Genomic DNA, 20,992 nt, shown 5'->3' with positions numbered 1-20,992 from the left:
CATTCCTTTTTTGTCCCTATGCCTGGTCCATTTGCCATGTACCATCCGGCAAACAGCTGACACATACTAGCTATTATGGACCCAGGCCTAATTGTGAGGTCTTAAAAGCTCTGCCATGTTTGTCTTCTAGGATGAATCAGAGGCCCCTATAAACCGCAGTGTTATAGACCACCACTCTCATTTCGCATTTCCAGAGTAGCAGACTGTTGTGCCAGAGGGTTTGTTGATGTTGAAAATATAGTCAGAATCGGTGGCGGCATTTTGTTTTCCTCTTTGCCTGGAATGTTTTTGTTTTCCTTAGTAATAAAGCATGCAATTACTTACAGAAAAACTATTTGTAGATATTATTTTAGCTTGGAAGCAGAAACTGGCAAATTATAAACGTGCCAATGCAGCCCTGAGCTGGAACCATGGTTGAAGGGGGATGGGAAAGGTGGCATGGTTATGTGCTTCAGCCCTCTATGGCTTTATCATTATGCCATGGGATCCTACCAATAAGGGTTCACAGATGCCTCTTATTTGGGTTTCTGATTTGTGCCCCCACAGCCCTCTTGGAACAGAGATCATGATGACACGGCATCTACTCGTTCAGGAGGAACCCCAGGCCCTTCCAGCGGTGGCCACACATCACACAGTGGGGACAACAGCAGTGAGCAAGGTAGGAGAGATGTTATTCTCTTTTGCTACTTGTTTCATTTTTAAGGATTGAAAAATCAGAAATGTCTAGTGAGTTACTAAGTATACAGTCTTTCCTAGAAGATAAACCCCCTTTAACTTGAGAATCAGCTCATCTTATTTTATTCTCTGACCCTGTTCTTCTGTGCTGTTGCAGCTGCCTAACTGCCTGTCAGGTGGCCAGCTTCATAAAACAGGGTAGTGAATTGACTGAGGGCAAGATTAGAGAAGTAGCTTAGAAGTTTGAATGTGAATAAATAGTATGCCACTCATACCCTGCTATACAAATAAAAAGTATTATTACTGCTTGCCCTCAGAGGCTTTTCAAGAGCTCATGAAGAAACACCCACTAGGATTCCAAGTTAATGATGTCTTAGGATGCTTATAAGGCTGTGAGCCCTTTAGTAGCACATGCTCGGCTTCCCTCTGCACTGGGTGGAAGTCATTTTTTTCTGGTTTTACTTATCTGAATCTCCTAAGTGCTTGACTTCATTGCAAAGCCAGACTAAATAAAATTTAGGAAGACATGGAAAGATAACAGGTTAATTTGTGTTGTCCTGTGAATGCACATACCTATGTGTATGTGAGTGTCCATGGATTATGCATGTTTGACTATAACTAGTAGGAAATAAAGTTTAAACATCAAGCTAGTCTTCAGCAAAAGGGTGAATTGAGTGTTCAAATGTCTGTACTGCTTTTCATGAGAGCCCGCTGTGTGGATTTTGTGTTCCATTAATGCAATTAAAGTTTAAAAGAGAATTCTTTATCTGAATATAAAAAGGCTGTTTTATTGAAGTTGACTCTGAGCCCACAGTAGGTACATACTTTAAAATCTGGTTTTATGATCATGTTTCACTGGAGTGCTGTTAGACAACAAAGGAATTTTGTTGTCTAACTTAGTTGAGCTCTACCAATTAAAATTGCAAAGTCGACAATGAATTTAGCATGATTAATTTGAAAACAAAAACATGAAAGTTAATTTTTTTGAGGCACATGTATGCTGTTTGTACTGGGAATAACTTCTACAAATACAATTTTAAACATTTGAGACATTTTATTGTTCAAAGAAAAGTTGCTGACTTCATCACAACTATAAGCCTAGTAAAAACAGAGCCCGGAATAGTAAACTGGTTCAGAGCTGAGGCAGAAACAGGTAACCTCTGACCTCTGACTTTTACTGGAAAATGATATGCAGCATAAATCCAGGGGGCCTTTTTTCTTTCAAGTGTGTGTATGTATGTGTTATAGCATTGCTGTTCAGAGCGCTATAGTTAAGGTGGTGTCAGCACTTTCAATATAAAGCCCTACTTTCATAACTCTACTTACACTATGAGTTTTCAAAAAGGTGTAAATAGAATATAAATTCTTTTTCCTGTAGCCCAAAATTGCTACATGGGGTCGCAGCCTAGTGTTTGGCTTGTTTCTTTTTCTTTTTCATTTCTGTCTTTTCAAAACTTATATCATCTGAGAATAGGTAAAGAGTTAAGCTGCTGCATTGAAGGCTTGCAAACTGCTGAAATGCACTTGAATTTAAAATTGTAATGCATCTGTTTTCTCAAACATAGTATGATAAGAGGATTTTCAGATAGCAAATGCCCAATACCAGTTCTTCCCCTCTGACATGCTGTAACAAGGAATTAGGAGTGTTGTATGCGGCTTCTTCCTTCAACAAGTGTTCTCCAAAGGCCTATTTAATAATTTGATTGTAACTAGGGACTACATATTATTCACATTACTAACTTTTCACTTATAATGTTTCTTTCCATATTTTTTCTTTTTATGTTTTATATTTGAGTCCAACACCTAGTTGTTTTTAAGGCAGTTTCACATAAATTATCTTATTTGAATGATCTCAGCTGAATCATTTAAAAACAATCCTGGGTAGCAGATTAAGTAGGTCTATCCCCACTTGACAGAGGAGAAAAATAAGGCACAAAGAAGCTGAGTGATTTGTTGAGGTCCCAGTGGAGCGTCAGACCTAAACTTCCAGTTTCCCAATTACTTAAATAAGGTTCTTCTCATCAGACCCTCTTTCCTCATCTCTCTACTAAAAAACTACAGTCAATAACTTCCATTGTCATCAAATAGAAACTTTCTGTGCTGGTTTCCCCTACCCCACCTTTCTCTGCTTGATAACAGAAGCTGTTGGGAGCCCCACCTTCAGTCTTATTTGTCCTTCCTTGTGGGTTTTCTTTGGCAGTGGAATTTATTCCTTCTAAATGCAGAATGATGCCTGAAAGTGTTGCTGCAACAACTTATGCACATTTCCATGCCAACCATCACCCTTCTAAACCTTTTTTTCATCCCTGAGACCTGCAGAGCTTGGTCTTTGTGCAGCCCTCGGATTAACTGTGCACAGTGGCTTTTCCATGTTTTCCCTGTTTGCCTTTTCTGGCAGGCATGGATGTGTAAGCTGTGCCAGCATTTGGCCTGTAGTACATGTCCTAAATAGTTATTTACACAGTTTGAGTCCATTTTAGTCAACTGGGTAAATAACAGCCCTCTTCAAAAGATTTATAAATCCATAAATATGTCTTTATACATACCCAATAGACAGATATAACTCAATCTGTCAAGAACATATCCAAAGAGGTATTTCCCCCACAGACAGGAGTAATACATATTTTAAAACTTTCTCTGCCATATTATTTGTACTGCATTTCTTTTTTCCTCATTCCTTTTCCATTTTTACCACTTCATTATGGCACCTGTGGTTTAAAAAAAAAAAAGAAAGAAAGAAAGGAAAGAAAAGAAAACAAAAAAGAAATCCCCTAGGCTTTAGTCTTCTGTTAAATAACCTTATCTGCTACACAGTGGAGGCATATAACAGGCTGTATATATACATCTCAACTGAGTCCTATTCTTTTGAACTTTCAAAGTAGATAAAATGAAATAAGTTATGCAGGAAATTTTAAATGTTCTATCAGATTTCAAAATACAGTAATAGTTTCTGGTTAGAGCTTCAGCAATTTGGGGAATTTTGAATGACTGATAATTTGCTGAATTAGTAGCTGTTGTGATCAGTGAAAGAGTTTTAGTACACATTTTTACCTAAACATTAAAAAAAGAAATACAAAATCCATGGCTGGGAGCAGTGGCTCATGCCTGTAATCCCAGCAATTTAGGAGGCCGAGGTGGGGGGGTCACAAGGTCAGGAGTTCAAGACCAGCCTGGCCCACATGGTGAAATCCCATCTCTACTAAAAATACAAAAGTTAGCCAGGCGTGGTGGCGGGCACCTGTAATCCCAGCTAATCGGGAGGCTGAGGCGGGAGAATCCCTTGAACCCGGGAGGCGGAGGTTGCAGTGAGCCGAGATCATGCCACAGCCCTCCAGCCTGGGTGACAGAGCAAGACTCCATCTAGGAAAAGAAAAAAAAAAAAATCCAATCGTGGGCATTCTAAAGAGAATGTACATAAGATGAGTAATTACAAAAATACCAAGTACTATTATTCAGGGATTTAATGTTTATTCATGATTTACACAGTATATCTTTCCCTCAATTCAAATTATTTATCATGATGACCCTTTTTATGATATCTACTTCCATTTAATATTAATACTTGTGGCCCCTTGCAAGAGATTGATTCTTTAATAGTAAAGTCCTTTTCAACTGGCATTTAAGAGGGAGGGCCTCACATCTGTGTTTGGTTGGGGATTCTGTTGCTGTTGCTACAACGTTGATTTTGTTTACTCCATAACTTCCTCAAAGTACTTCCAAAGATACCAGATTGAATCCTTATTTTATCCCTGGCAATTATTTGCTTTATTTTCCCATTTCACAGGAGAAAGAAGTAATAGCTCAGAAATATTGAAGAGTAACTGTCAAAGTCAGCTTCAGGATCTTGGTCTCTTGGCTTTGTAGCTGCTTTAGGATGGGGTGTCTGTTTCCAGGGCTGCCAAGTAGTGTCTCATAGGTACGGGAGGTACACGATGGCAGAGACGTGGGCTTTCATGTGTATTTTGCATCCTACGGTGCATGGCTGCCCGCCTGACCATAATCAGAGCCTACTCTAGGAACTGTTGTTTTGGAGTGGGAGAACTTCAAGCAAACTGGGTGCCTCTTCCCCTAGATTTTTACTGTTTCCCCAGAGGCCTGCCACAGCCACTCTATGCCTCTTAAGCAGCTTCAGCTATGATTGGCCACAGTTTCGAGTCTGGACAGGTCTCTGTTTTTGCTTTAAAGTTAAGAAAGCTAAATAAATGATGGTAAAAAGATAATAAAATAGAACATGACGGGTTGTCAGTCAGTGTAGGTATTTCCATCCCCTAACTTTTCGAGTGAGGTCATGGAGGCTCAGAGCGATAAGGAGACTTCTCCAAGGCCACACACTGGCTGGTGCTCGAGTTGGGACTTGAACCCATGCAGTCTGACTCTAGAGCCCAAGCTCCTAACTATGACATCCTATTTGATACACTGCTTTACTGGAGAAACAGATCATTTGACAGACATTCTTTCTGTTACCAATTTGACAACTCTTTCCCCAGTTGTCTGTACTGAACCTGGCGCTGTGCTCCCTAATGGTGACCTAGCTATGAATAAGACAGGACCGCCTTAGACTCAGAGTGGCAATATTCTGTTGGGGAGGGAGAACCTAGCTTTGCATGCTAAATAGAATGATGAATGAAGTATTTACAAAGGGAGCGTGATGACTGATATGATTCATTGGTATTATGTATTAAGAGCCTATATCATTTCACTCATTCAAAGACTTAGTGAATTGAGAATAGAAGCATGGGAACAAGTAAAGATATTGCTCTTGCAGAACATTTTCTACTGAAAGCTCATCATATTTTCCTCTTTTGTGAGGATAAAGAAAAAGTATTATTTCTACTTTTAAGGCTTTTAATGATTGCTGGAATCTCTAAAACCCACTTATGAACTTCTCCTTTAGGGGGCAGGATTCAGAATAACAATAGTGCCACTTAAAAAAAAAAAAAAAAAAAAAAAAAGGCAAAACCAGCATGCCAGGATGTTTCTTTAAAGAAGATTAATGCTAAGCACTGCATTTCTCTATCATAATGTATCAATAGTTGCAGTGCTTCCCACTGCCCCATCCCCCTCCACACCAGCTTTTGTGTGAGTCCAGGCAACCTATAGGCAGAAGGCAATTCCATTTATTATTGAGGGGAATCTCAAGGCAGTTGTTCCAGACCTGTGAAGCCAGCAGGCAGAGCGGCCTGAAAGGGGGTGGGGAGCACCGGGCGAGGGAGGTGAGGAAGGGCCACATTATGTTCCAGATGACTGAGCAACGATTTATATATCCCTCGCCTTTTTTACATGAAGAAGAAAAGTAATAACAGCCCAAACCCAGGCATTTGAAACAGTCAGCTGTCCGATGAATAATGGGATAGGTGGGAAGGAGCGCTCTGATTGGATGTCTTAATGAGCACATTTCGCACAGAGTTTGGGCTGCAGTTCCCCTTGACCTTTGCCCTTTATTGACCAAACTGACACTTCATTTTTCACATACTTCCAATTATGGCTCGGCTTAAGTGTTGCCCTCCCTCCTTTATTTCTTTCCTATGGACAACTTGAGAGTGGTTGAGGCCACAGAAGATATTTTAATTTGAAAAACTACCGTAGCAACTCAGGTTCAGGATGTAATCTGAAACTGCTGTCACTTTGCAGCTTTTCAGCTGAAAACACAAAGTTAATACTGCTTGTTTCTAGACAATTTTGTTTAAAAAAAAAACGAAAAAATCTAACATATTTTACAAACGAAATGATAACCTAAGAACCTTGAAAATGAAGGAAAATGGTTACAAACGGTAATTTTTATTTTTTGTTGTTTCATTTGTCTGTTGGTCACAGTGACTTGAATGATCTCTATTTGTTCACACTTGCTTCTTAAGCCTGTACCTCTCCAGGGACTTCTTGTATTTCAATGGCACTGTAATGATTTTGACTAATACACTTTTGAGAGGAGAGAAAAGTAAAACACAATTGTGACCACAGGCCTTAGAGCATCGCAGGCCTGTGTGTTCCTTTGGTTATATTTAATGTTGACCTGCAAATTAAAGTGTGGCCTTTGCTTGCAGTGGCAGGCAGAATAGGAAAATGATTTCCTGGTGGGAAAACTCAGGTGTAAAAAAGAAAGGGGAAGTTATTATGCTCCACAAATGGCCGTTATCAAAAAGTCTATATTATTAACTTATCAAACATGTTGAATGAGATGTAGAGACGGAGAACTGTTTTCCCAAGAACACCCTGTAATATACTCACCTTTCCTTTTATTGACTCATCAAATGTGAGTAACAGCGTTCTGTTTTCCACCTGCTTGACTTCTAGCATCATGAAATCAGGTCATCTTAAAGAAAAATAACCTCATCATCTAAAAGTAGTAACTATATTTAGGGGCACGAACTTGGCCATAAGCATTTTCATAGAAAGTGCCTCTTCTCATTATTAGGCAACATCACCAGTAAACTTCAGGTCATTGTTTTTAATCTTAAACAACCAAAAAGTGCGTTTGAAATTATTTACAGCCCAGTAGAGATATTCTTCGAACACAGAAGTATTTATCTGAAAAGTGGATGAAGTGTTATCTACTTTATTATGTAGCCCTCTAGCATATCTGTGACATATTTTTACTGTAATATGGTAATAAAAGAATATGTAAAAGACAAAGGTTCTGTCTTTTTCTATAAGGTGACCTCTGTTACCAAGTAACTGCTTTACTTATGAGCTTATTAAAAACTCAAAAAATGAGCTTTTCATACTTCACAGGCATTGATGTGAAAATGAGCCGTCCTGTGAGTAGTTTTCTTGATCATTTTTAGAACAATTGATCAGCCAAAGAGCTCCTGTCATTAGTTGACATTGACTGATAGCAATTTGTCACAAGCTCTGAAGGTCAGCTAGACAGTTGGAGTTTCAGCTTGTCTTTGATTGACCTTTACTGATTCCATCCTCATGTGATTGGGTCTGAATAGTCCTGACCCTCAATTGGAAAAGACAGGGCATTAGTCAACAGAGTCATTTCTTGTATTTTCTGTTGATTGCTCGTTTTTATTTATGTGTGAATTCATGGTCTAGATTTCTTATCAAATTTTGAACTCTTGTTTTTGAAATTTAAAAGGTGTGATATTTATTGTGTGACCTATAAGTCACAATTCTGTTTTCCCTTTGGTTTACACACTTGATTTGTGATGTCAGTGACGTCTGTCTACTGGCCACTGTTACCTGTGCAGATACTGGAGTTTTGTTGCAAGTGATGGATTAAAATTTTGTTGTTGCTGCCGTTTTTTAAGAAATACCAACTCTGGCGTGACTTGTAGCACGTCTAAAATTATACACCAATTCTTTTATTTTCCTAGAATTGACTACTTTTGTCTCCCAAGACTCATGCAATATTTTAAAATAAGAAATAAGTAGTAAAGAAATATATGAATAATGATGTTATGTCAATTCATCATTTAGCTCTGCAGCCAGAGGCATGAAAACTTTTTAAAAAGTATCTTCTTTTCAGTTTCACTCAGTTGGCTGTAAATTAGAGAAAGCTCCCTTAGCTAGAAGGGCATTCGCTTTTCAGTGATAGTGGAATATATTTTCTGTTTTCATGGACCTGGAAGTTAATTGTTCATAATATTCAGTTCTTTCTTTTCAAAACTGTAAGTATTTTCCAAAAACATATCACATATAGAGAAATATGTTCCACATCATATTAATACCATGCATTGTATTGTTTTATGTAAATGATGAAAATGGAGATATTAGCTTTAAAGACCCAGGTCTTAATCTGTAATTATTTAATTCAGTTTTTATATAAGGCCTTTTCGTTCTCTTATCCTTTCTTACCTTCCCTTCTTCTCTTGAGTCTGCATTGGGTTTTAAACTATAAGCAATAACTTGTTTTTCAGGACAGATCTCCCAGGCATTCCAGGGCCACCACACACAGCCTGGCACAGCTCAAACATGTGTTTCAGTTTCTACCCAAGGAAATAAATAAGGAGCGAATTCGTCGTTTCAGGTGGTAGATTCTTCACATGGTGTCATTCTTGGCAAGGCAGAAGTGAGGAAGTTAATTTTAGGGAAGCATCCATTTAACATAGCCCAAGGAGATAAAAAGAGTTTAGAATTATAATCTCTCCTGCAGATGAGCCAAAATATTATCATGAGTTGTGTTTAAGTGGGGGATGGGAATGTAAATTTATACATTCTAGTCAAGTCATCAAAAATAGATTCAGCCCTTACTGTGTGCCAGGTACTCTGTGTGAGCTATAAAAATGAGTAGGTCACAGTATTTGCCCTTAGGAATTTCCTGTGTGCTACCAAGAACATCAAGCATATCAAAGTAAAATATTTGCTAAATACTGGATATTCTTAGGGAGCCGTGAGTGTATTTATTTCACAACACGCCAATGACCCAGACATGGTGAACTTCGTGGTCAGGCCTGCTGGATGAAACACAGTGTGGTGGGTATTAGGTTCAAATTGCAGAGGGACAGCGCTACCTTGGTAGGTGTAGACGTTCAGCATCTATGGGGCCCTGTTAGGTGGACTTGGCTCCCGAGCCCACTCTTGGAAACTTGGTCCAGTCCTTCCACACTGCCATGAGCCAGCCAGTGCCTCTGCTGTCTGAACCACTGGGGTCATCATTGCGTTCACCGCCATTAGTCACCTGGCTGCTGACTCAGATTGATCTTCTTCAAGGGAATCTTGACATTTTGAGGAGGAGAGGACCCCTTTGGCAGGCTGGTGAAGCCAATGGATACCTTATCAGAGTAATATATTTATTAATGTATAAAATAAAACCCATAGGACCACAAGGGCAGTGAATTGTATTAAAATTCAATCTTCTAAATATTTTTTAAAGCCAAGTTGTAATATAGTAATATAAGGCCGGGCACAGTGGCTTATGCCTGTAATCCCAGCACTTTGGGACGCCGAGGTGGGCGGATCACCTGAGGTCAGGAGTTCAAAACCAGCCTGACCAACATTGAGAAACCCCATCTCTACTAAAAATACAAAATTAGCCGGGTGTAGTAGTGCGTGCCTGTAATCCCAGCTACTCGGGAGGCTGAGGCAGGAGAATCGCTTGAATCTGGAAGGCAGAGGTTGCGGTGAGCCGAGATCGTGCCATTGCACTCCAGCCTGGGTAACAAGAGTGAGATTCCATGTCAAAAAAAGAAAAGAAAAAAGTATATAGTAATATAAGTGCTCTGTTAAATAGGCTTAAATAACAAGATCTACTAGTAATTCTGTTGTCTGCTGAATTTTTGAAGTAATGATAAATGTAAATCATGTTTTAAGATATTTGTAACAACTATATTGTGATATGCAAATATGATTTCCATTGGGAGCAAAGTTACAGGTCCTGCTAATAGTTCTGTGGTTTGTTACTTACTTACATGCATGAAGGAAATGCTAATTCTAATTGAAGTTATTGATAATAAAAATGTAATTTTTCCCCTTCTCAAGTACATATATCCCCTGAATTCTAACCATGGATCTCCCTTGAGGGGGTGTCTATATAGCCCAGGTTAACAACTTCTAAACTTAAGTGTCAGAAGTTAAATGGGTTTGGGGATGTATAGCCATCCCTTGCTATCCCCCAGGGATTGGTTCCAGAACCCTCTCACCTCAACCCCACAGATACCAAAATCTTCAGATGCTCAATTCCCTGCTATTAAATGGCATAGTATTTGCATATAACCTATGCACATCCTCCCGTATACTTTAAATAATCTCTAGATTACTTATAATACCTACTACAATGTAAATGCTTTGCAAATAGTTATTATACTGTATTGTTTAGAAAATAATGACAAGAAAAAAATTCTGTACATGTTCAGTATGTATGCAATCATCCATTTTTTTTTTTTTTCAAATACCTTCCATCCTCAGTTGGTTGAATACGTGGATGTAGAACACATGTATATGGAGGTCTTGACCTTAAATCATGCCATTCACCTAATCACTTGTTCTCCCTACTCCTACCCTTGGACACCACCCTCTGCCCCGCAGTGAGCATCTAACAGAAGATGGGTGAAGACCAGCAGCAGCATCTGAGGATCTTTTGAGGGATTATAGGGCTGAGGTGAGACTGAATTCTGAGACGGGACCTTGTAGCAAGGGTAACTATGCTACCCTGGGAGGATGTTTTTATGTCCTATGCCCTTCCCAGTAGCAGCCACGATTTTACCCACCCTGGGCTGTGATATTTAGCTCTCCCCCTGAAGTTATTTCTCTTTCTCATCGGTGATAGCACTACTTAAGAATAGTAGTAGAGGCTTTGGCTGTTGGCCTAGCAAAAACTAACCCAAACAGTAAATTTATGCCAAGCATTTTCCTTAGGAAAAAAAATATATAGGCCTTGTCTACCTGTTGTATTGATTAGTCCCAGAAATGTAGTTGGTAAAGTTGGGTTTTGCTCAAGTGTCTGGCTTTGTGGATTAGCTCAGTCTTGCAGATGGTTTTCCATAATTGCTTAACCTGAAAGCATTCTATTTGATTAGTACAATTAGTTTGGCTTTCTCCCACTTACTAATATCAATTCATATGCATTCCCTCCTAACATTGCTTACTTTATTTTGTAACAAAGAATGAAGACAGCAGAATTTCCTGTTACTTATTTCCATATTAGAAGAAAAGGAGAATATGACCTTATGCAGCAAAGCTTACATTTAAAAAAAATGTATATTTTTAAGAAAAAGAGAACTAAAGAGTGAATGCAGAAAATATTGAATTTGCCAATGGGCTTGTTGCTAGGTTATTAGCATTTACTGTTGTAGTTTGACTCTTTCCTTGAGTGCCCCTGCTACTTATGACAGCCAGGACAGGTAGCACCTTGACACCCTTTTATACTTTAATACCTTGGGAGAAAAGGATATATTGATTTTAAAATGCATATATATACACATATACATACAAATATATGAATATAAATATCATTTATAAATATAAAATATAAAAATGCACACCTATATAAATAAATATGTATATTTATAAAAAATATTTATAAATGTGTTATTTATAAAATAAATATATAAATAAATATATATAAATAAAATAAATAACATATTTATATATTGTATATATTTATATATGCATAAATATAAATATGTATATATATTCTCCCTCTCATTCTAAGAAAGGATTTAAGGAAATTAACAAAAGTTTATCGTATACAATAGGATAAAAAATGGGTAGATGAACAAATTAGAATGAAAGCAAAAGAAACAAAAAGCCAAGAAACAAGGGTAGTACCAAGCAATATAAATTATAAGATCTTGTACAATTACTAGAAATAGGTATTAATTTGGCCCTGAGCTTCCTAGCAGCTAAAACAAAGACTGAAATATAATTAATTACAAGATTTACAACGTCCATGGAAGTTGCTCAGAAGAATCGATTTGACTGGCATTAAGATCTGAAAGAAATTCTCCTCCTATCCTCACACAGGGAGTCCAGGGAGATGGCGCAGGCTGGCATCCTTGACAGCATCTGTAGGACTCCTCTTATGTTCCCCAGCTCCTAGCACGATGCTGCAGTTATAATAATTGCTGATACATATTTGATTGATCGGACTAGGTATCTGTAATCATATTCATCCTTTTGTTTCTTTAACTCATTGGAATCTGAGTCTTGATTTCCATGGTTGAAATGAATGACAGCCTATTTTGATGTGAGCCAAGGTGCTGAGTATTTGGTGATGCCATGAGGCCTTTCATCACTTGTCTGTCTCCTTCTTCTGACCATTCTCTGGTGGGTTCGCCTCAATCTCCAGTCTTTTCTCCCTCCATCCGAAGTCAGGAACGGGGGTGAGGATGCTGTTGTTGCTCTGGTTATTATCCCCGGGAACAGGGTTAATGGAGCCAGAGAGATTCAGGTAAACAACGGTTAGAATGGAGATGCTGAGAGGCTGAGCTGGGATGCCAGAATGGAAGGTTCAGATGCTGCAGTCCTTAAAAATGAAAGTTCTGAGGGAATATGACTTCAGCCTATACAGTTGGAGGGGGCTGAGTGTTATGAATATTTGGCTTACCTCATCCTAGCACCAAAAACATCCCCTCAGGTAAAAGGAATACATTTACTACAAATAAAAGTATTGCTTGATGTACATTTTATGCATATGAGAGGAATACTCCCAAAGATAGAAGTGGAAAGAGAAATATTCCCATTTATTAATTGAATGAGTATTAATTAAATGTCCACTGCATACCAGTCCTGTGCTAGATGTGGGAATTCAGAGTGAAAGAGGTCATTTCTGGAATCAAGAAACTGACAGTCTGGTGGAGGAACAGACAGTTTAATATATCGTAGGTTAAGTCTCCCTAGTGAGCAGGTCCTGAGTAATTTGGAATTAGAGGAATGGTACCTAACAAACTGGCAGAGGGGCAGCACCTGCCTGGCATCGGACAGGCCTCTCTCTAGTCTTTCCATGGTGGCCATTTTTAATGGATCACAGCACCCTTGTCACTGGGCCTGAAAGGAGTGCAGATGCAGGTCCTTCTCCACACAGTGCTCCAGCAACCACTACCTCGTCTCCCGGAGTTAGCCACAGAAGAAATTGGTTTTCTATTTCTGATCTCCCACTCAGTCTCCTAAGAGAGTGAGTCTATGATGGAAACTTGGGAGAGATGGAGAAGAGGGGCATGTAAGGAAAAAAAAATTAGTTTGTGTAAAGGTAGGAAGGAGAGACAGTATGCCACTTTGGGGACTTTGTGTGTGCCTCAGCGTGAGCAGAGAGTGGGTGTGAGAGAGGAAGAGTCTGAGGTGAGGCCCAAGAGGTAACAGGGGCAAGACCACAAAGGGTCATATTTGTCATCTTAAGGCCATATTTGTCATTCTGGCATTGGTTTAGCAGGCAGTAGGGAGTCATTGGAAATGTGAGGGTTGTGGCGTGGTCGGATGGAAGTGAAGGAGGAATTGGAGCGGGGGAGGCTGGAGTCAGCATGATAGTTATTCAGAAATGTTGCAGAACTTTACTAAGGCAGAGGGAGAAGGCTAGAGAGAGTAGCTTTGAGGAGGAAGACTGGACTGGACAGAGAGACTGAGTGGACACAGAGGGCAGTGGAGTGCAAAGGCTCTGGGATGATGCCAAGGTTTCGGAAGACTGACTACACAGACTACAGATCCCATCGGCATGGTCTTTCTTTGTCTTCTGAATGTAGCTTTGCCACTCTAGATGGGAGAAAATGCAGCTGGTCATTGATGGCTGTGGCTTTTCTCCTACACCCTTGCTGGGCAGAGGTGATGCTTTTCCCACCCGTTCCTGAGGATGGCTTGCAAAAATCCTGCTAATTCTCTCTGCTGCACTGCTTTCCCTCAAAGAAGGCTCCGGCTCCGTGGAGACCAGGGGCTGGGTGGAAAGGAAGAGGCCAGCCAAGCTGTCATGGGAGTTTGGTGACTCATTTTATCAGTTTACTGCTCTGAAAATGAGGTGACTTCCCCCTTTGCTTGACAACTGATTGATGAACATTTCCTGAGTATTTGCAGAATAGATGTTTTGCTTCATGGGCCTTCATGTTTATGCGCTCCCAGTGGATTCTAATCCTGGCGTGCTTCAGCCTTTCCCCACTTCTCAGCTGCTGATTTTTCTTTTTATGTAGAGTCTTCAGATTACCTGCCCAAGACTTAATAGAATGCAGGATTAGAAACAGTATACTGTTATGCCTGGTGATACAACTCTGGTTACGTTGACTTTTTGCCAGAATGTTAAAGAATGAAGGATACCTTTTTATACTGAAACAGTATTTATTTGGCTAAAAACACTATCACCTGGTACTTAGTGTGTCTACATTGAAAGCTGTCTTTCAAAGTAGCGTACTTTATTTTGTGTGTCTAGAATTTCTTGTTTTTAGTTTTTACTTTCTTCCCCAAGATGTGGGTTTATGTGTCTTTAGAAGAATTAGCTTTACTTTGTTTCCATTTTTCCTGATGCTCTTGATAGTGAAGGAATCAGCTTTGGAAAACATTAATTGCTCCACTAAATAATGGAATGTTAATACAAGTTACATAGCGAGAAGTGGAAGCGTTGCTTTTAGGCCCCAAGAATAGACCTTAGGCTCATTTTCCATAACTGAAATGTAAGCAATAGCTTTGCATTATGTGGATCAGAGTCATCATCTTAGACACTAGCCATAGTCCGTAGATTTAATTTTCATATTTCAAATGGAGGCCGTAGGTTTAACATGTCGGACTTTGTAGCTGGAACAGATTCTATTTTTAATCCGTAAGTTGCATATGGCATGGAGCCATGTGCTGCCCAGATCCAAATGCATAACTCCTGTTGATATCAGTGAGCTTCATGATGAATTGGAAAGAACTATGTGGTCTTTATTCCAAACATCTATCTGACTTTTTAGGATTAAACGTGCTGAACAAATTCTAGCACTTTTCAAGTTAAAATGGAGTGTTTTTGAATGTAGCAACCATGCTGGCTTAAAGGAATAATGCAACAATTCCAAATAGACACTCACACACATAACCGTAGAATTGGTTTTCAGGCAGAGAGAGGCAACTGGGCTCAGGAACCTGGCTGGCATAGTAAAGGACATGGCTGTATCGAGCTACACAAAATTGCCTTTAAATAGAAAAGATAAGAGGAGAAAGCCTTTTCTTTGGATGTTACTCTGCTCATCAGGGTACACATTATTGTTGGTGAGTAATTCTAGCAAGAGCCCTCTTGTACTTCCTCATTCTTATGACCGCAATGGTGGGAATTGTCTGGCAATATTCATTCAGAACTGACAGATGTTTGCATCTATAAATAAATGTACTCAAATCATAATTGTTATAACAAGATTGTTTGATTACCTGGCAGTGGCCTTGTGCTGAGATAGCTTTTGGATCACCTGTTCTTTGGGAACATTTGACAGACCTCATGTTTATTACCCAATTGAATGTCAGTAGCAATTGCAGCTAAAGAAAAAACAAAAATGCAAGTACTTGTTGACCTTGACTTTTTTCCACAAGAGATTGGACTTGATGGCTCTATTGCAGTTGAGCTGATAAGGGTTATAAACAGTAGTTTAAAGAAAATGTTTTATTCCCAGAGGAAAACACCCTATTTGCTGTGGGAAATGGCAATAGACATAGATGCCCTTTGCCAGATTTTCTTAATTTACCTTTATTTGGGCTGTGGGAAAAGGATATGCTGGAAAAGCTTTTTATGGCTTTAATGTACATTTGCATAGATTGTTATAATTTGTGAATGGTGTAGTTAGTAGATTGAATACAATTTAAAAGAAGCCAATGATGTTTCTATAATTTATGATAATATGATTTTTTTAAACTGTCATGTTAATATAAGATTGTGTTTCAGAGATGAAGATCTTATAAAAATGCAATAGACTTATGGTGCCAAAATGCTCTTTTTGATTTTAATTCAAAACATAAAAGTGTCATTGGTTAATATGATCTCACTAGGAGCAAGGAAAGAAAATTGATCCAGTGAATATTTACATGGGACATTCCAGAAATGCACTGGGGGATAAGGCAATCAGCACTTTTCTTTAGGCACAAAGTCTTAAGCTCCAGATTTGAATCAAGAAACCCTGGGCCATGAAGGATTCTCCATTTCTTGGTGAGACAGTAAGGCTCAGTAACCTGCCCTATTTGCTCTTTAAAAATCCCACTGCATTTTCCTTCAGAGGAGAGGTGCTTTGGCTCAATGCCACTGGCTTCAAATTTTGCTCTTAAAATGTTGTTTTGATGCATAGCGTAGTGATGGCTGAATTGATTTCTGTGCATAAACGGTGGCCTAGATTCTTGCCCTGTGGCAATCCATGGAATTAAGAACTCTAGGTTCCTGGAGTGATAAGAGGTAAGCAAATGATTAGATATGCATGCAGGGAAAAAATCCAAATGCTCATAGAATAGAAATAAGGGTCTATATAATTTGCAAGTTTAATGTAAATGCAAGCCACTAATACAACTAATAATTTAATGCTAATATGTGAGGATAAGTAAATGTTATTCTAATTATTTCCTATTTGGTGTGTTCTCAAAGAGTTTTGAGCAAAAAATGTACTGCATTGAAATTTTTCCCTGGCTACTCAGGATGAAAATGTGGTCTACTAACAGCTGTGGCCATAATGAAACCTCTGGGATACTAGTGACTAACATTTCTCTTTAGATAGAAGTTTGGGACAATTTGAGATGGCAGAATCTAAGCCAGAGTTTCTTTCAAGGAGATTTAGCACACTGGGATATGATGTGATTTATCCAATGAAGATACAGGCTGAGATCTAGCTCAATATGCCCTTTTAAGTAGTCACTAGAATTATTTAATAATGCAAAATATATTTTTGGTTAAAAGATTTGATCTTTTTGTCTGTTTTTCAAAGTACAAATTTCCTCCTGAAGATAGACAAGTTTTGGGTATGTTTTTGTGAGAACAGACCCTTTGAATGAAATTTTAAACCATCAGAAAGTCATAACATATGTAATCAATAGGGAATTTCTTGCTGTCTAAGAAAACGACAGGAAAGAAGAGTTCCACTCTCTCCAGCCTTCTTTGCTAAGTCTCATTTCTTTACTTACGCATTTCTTTGGAGAATAACTGCTTGCTGACTTCTACTTTCCTATGAAACTTTTGTGAAGAATCGTGGAAATCTTTGCAATGACAGATGCCATTGCAGATTATTATGATGTCCATTACTTGGAGAATGAAATTAGGAAGAGTTTATTTCTGACATGGCACATACCCTTCCCTGCAACAGAAAGACTGTAGCCTAGAATCTCTGTTAAAAAAAAAACACATCCTCAGGATTTCTGGTGATTCTCTGGTTGATGCGTTAGAAATGAGCAGAGAGGCAAGTCTGCTGCCTCAGGCGTCCTGATCCCCTGCAGCAGGAGGGCACCCAGGACATGCAAGCTCAGGTTCCTTTTGGCTGCATAAGCAGAGAAAGTGGAAGGCAGGGTATCCTGCATTCTTCCTACCACTCACTGAAGGATGTGGCAAGGGCATGAATTGTTTGTGGTTGGCTCTCTATTCTGGTGCTAGGAAAGACTTCTGTGTTTATCTGCATCTTTCTGAGCCCCTGTTGCTATGTAGCCAGCTCCCAGGCCACTTTGTGGGAAAGCTTTCTTTATGATGGATGACGTGGCATTTCTTGTCACTTCCTCAAATTCCTTCCTGCTGCCTATCAGCATTGCTCTGGACTTATCTGGGTTGAGCTTCAGCCAGCTAAAGCTAATCCAGGTTCCTATTTCAGAGGAGCAAAATGACGGCAATGACGCTGACATTCTTTTGGTTTGTGACCTAGGATGCTGGGGAGAAGGAGCAAAAAGGGGAGGGTTGCAAGAGTTGGGGCCCGTTGGCTTGATTTTTCAATCCTGGTACCTTGAGCCTCTCTTTATTCTCATGAGTCTTGCCTCTCCATAAGGCTGACAGTATTATTTATTTTCATGTGCAGTTGGATGTAACTTTTCCAACTCTGACCTGAAGTGGCATTTACCTGAGATTGGTTTTATTCCATCCACTGAGGTTGGCACTGACAATTTTGAGCCTCTTAAATGAAGTCTTATGAAATGGAGTTAAGAGGATCAGAGACTTGTGGCTCTTTAGGTCTGATATTCCTTTTTTTTTTTTTGAGATGGAGTCTCACTCTGTTGCCAGCCCGGAGTGCAGTGGCGCGATCTCGGCTCACTTCAACCTCCGCCTCCCAGGTTCAAGTGATCTCCTGCCTCAGCCTCCTGAGTAGCTGGGACTACAGGCACACACCACCACACCCAGCTACTTTTTGTATTTTTAGTAAAGACAGGGTTTCACTATGTCGGCCAGGATGGTCTCAATCTCTTGATCTTGTGATCTGCCCACCTTGGCCTCCCAAAGTGTTGGGATTGCAGGAGTGAGCCACCACGCCCAGTGATATTCCATTATTTAATAAATATATCTACTGAAAATCTATTATGTGCCAGGTACAATGCTAGGTGGGAAATTTTTCAAACAAAAAACTCATTTTTCGTGCTTTCAGATTCTGAAAGGTGCCCACCTTTATTCATTTGTGAGCCTCACACCACCACCCTATGGTGGAGCAGAGATTTGTGTCTCTATTTCATAGGTGAGAATTACCTAAGGCCTGACAGGGTGTGAGTGAGAAAACAACAAGACCTAAGTCAGTCAGGTTTCTCAATTCCAACAATTTTCTTTTTTACCAGGTTAAGAAGTAACCTAGTAACTGATATCTTTTTGGTTCATTTATTTCTGAAATGTGTCTACCAGTTCTCTCTCTCTGTCTCTTGTTATAAAGAGAGAAGACAGAATGACATATGAGGAAGGATCTTTAGAAGAAAGTGATCAGGCACTGCTTAGCATTATATTTCGTTCATTCATTTATTCATTCACGGAGACCCTTCTGTATAGAGGGCACTGTGCTAAGTTCTGGGATGACAGAAATGAGTAAGACCAATCCCTGCCCTCAAGGAATTGATAGTCCAGTGTTTGTTTCTCCCTTTACCCCTGAATTGAGAACTGTCTGGAGCACACATATTTCCCAATGTTGCTCTCTTTAGGAGTTACCTACTGTCTCATTCAATATTCCTGATGCCATCTAGTGATATTCAGGCATGAGGGGGTTTCAGTGTAGGATCAGAATGGAAGCAACCCAATATTGGTCTCTACTCATGGAGAACAGGCTTTTAATAAATCAGATTTCTACGTGAGATGGTTTGACTTTTTTGGACAGAGGAACAGCCTAAAATCACCCATAAAATGGGAGTAGTATTAGTACCTACTTATAGGACTGTTAAGAACATTAAACAAGTTAATATATAGAACTTTGAACCATATCTGGCAATGGTAAGCATTATGTATGTGTTAGCTGCTGTCATTACCACATCATCATTATCAGCTGATTAATTTTTCTCTGTGGAAAAAGAGACTCTGCTTAGGACTGGTGTCCATTTCTAAGGGGAGTTACACTTATTTTTTTTTTTTTGGTCTTTTTTTTTTTTCCTTTTTGTGGAGAATGAGGTCTTGCTATATTGCCCAGGCAGGTCTCGAACTCCTGGGCTCGAGCTATCCTCCCGCCTCTTGCCTCCCTGAGAGCTGGGATTACAGGCATGAGCCACCGCGCCTGGCCGGACTGGTGTCCATTTCTAAATGTGAGTGATGCCTTCCAAGAAATTGAGAATCTAGTATTATTCCCAAATATGTATTTATTTTACAATGAAGACTGTTTGGCTGCCCTTTTGTGTCAGGAGAGAGGGCATTGTAAACTTGGTGGGCCACCAAGATTTTCACCCTCACAGGACTCCCTTCCACTGTTCATCACTCTGAAATGTTCCCTAGATCTGCCACTTTTACCTGAGGAGGCAGTGATGAGGAAGTGAATGGTTGAGAAGGGATGCAGGCTGATAAAATTCTTACCACAAGGCCTTTGGTCTACTGGATTCCTTTTAAACAACTGCTCATGTTCCTTCTGTACCACACATTAAAGTGTCTGTGAGAAAATGAAATTTGTGGTGTCAGTCAAGATTACATGTTGAATGGCATACCACTTCTTGATGGTCAGATTGGGTTAAGGTTGAGTGTCCTTGGGGGTCCTAGGTGGAATTTCCTCACAGGAGCCAAGTTAGGGTGGGGAATATATTTGGCCACTAACAAAGTTTCTTCTTGTGTCTCTGGTCTCATCTGGTCACAATAACCTTTGGTTTTTGATGAAGCTATTGGGTAGTCTGGCCTTTGAATTTCAGGACATCAGTGTTACTGGTAAATCTTAAGATATGGAAAGATAATCCTTAGTATTACAGATAAACTTTACCAAGTATTCTAGATATCTTGAGAACTAGGTTTGTGACAATTGCAGTTGGTAAAATAAGGTTCAAAATACCTCTTACCTATTAATTGCGACTAAAAAAGTTTGATTATGGTAAGTTATGGGGAAGCAAAACTAGATTTATAGGGAGGGTTTTATTTGTTTATAAGAAATCAACTTTACCACTTTTTTCATCTACAAAATGACTCGAAGGTGCTGACTACCCACTCACCCTCTCCGCCTCATCTGGTTATGTCTTTTTCTCTTTTTTATGTGTACAGTGTTGTAGCATTGTTATGGTGAGAGCACAGAGAGCCCATTTCCTATTTTGACTATCTTCCTTTATTTTTCTATTCATTCTCTCATGACATAGCAATGTGCTTAAATTTTTTATATTAGCTGCAAGCCCTTATCCCTTCTCAAGGGATTATAGGTGGTCTTCTAATAATCAAACATGATCTCATTCCTTTTTTACAAAAGGAATTTTTTTTCTTTCTTTCTTTTTTTTGGGGGGGGGGGATGGAGTTTCACTTTTGTGGCCCAGGCTGGAGTGCAATGGCACGATTTTGGCTCACTGCAACCTCTGCCTCCTGGGTTCAAGCAATTCT

General features: G+C 39.4%; 1 protein-coding gene across 4 annotated transcripts in view; it reads left to right on the top strand.

Moving 5' to 3' along the window:
* Window positions 1–20,992, top strand: part of MEIS1 (Meis homeobox 1) — a 230,599-nt gene that overhangs the window by 28,508 nt on the left and 181,099 nt on the right. For all 4 annotated transcript variants that reach the window (XR_009210128.1, XR_009210127.1, XM_032178671.2 and 1 more), the window contains exon 7: window positions 547–658. Coding sequence is in view for 2 of the 4 variants with exons in the window: in XM_032178671.2 (XP_032034562.1) it covers window positions 547–658 (112 nt within the window). In the remaining 2 variants the exon portion in view is untranslated. The remainder of the gene's footprint in view (window positions 1–546; window positions 659–20,992) is intronic.

The sequence above is a fragment of the Hylobates moloch genome, unplaced genomic scaffold, assembly GCF_009828535.3.
Source record: "Hylobates moloch isolate HMO894 unplaced genomic scaffold, HMol_V3 SCAFFOLD_15, whole genome shotgun sequence".
NCBI lineage: Eukaryota > Metazoa > Chordata > Mammalia > Primates > Hylobatidae > Hylobates > Hylobates moloch.
Note: the sequence above shows the minus strand (reverse complement) of the source record. Positions and strands in the feature narration are given on the sequence as shown.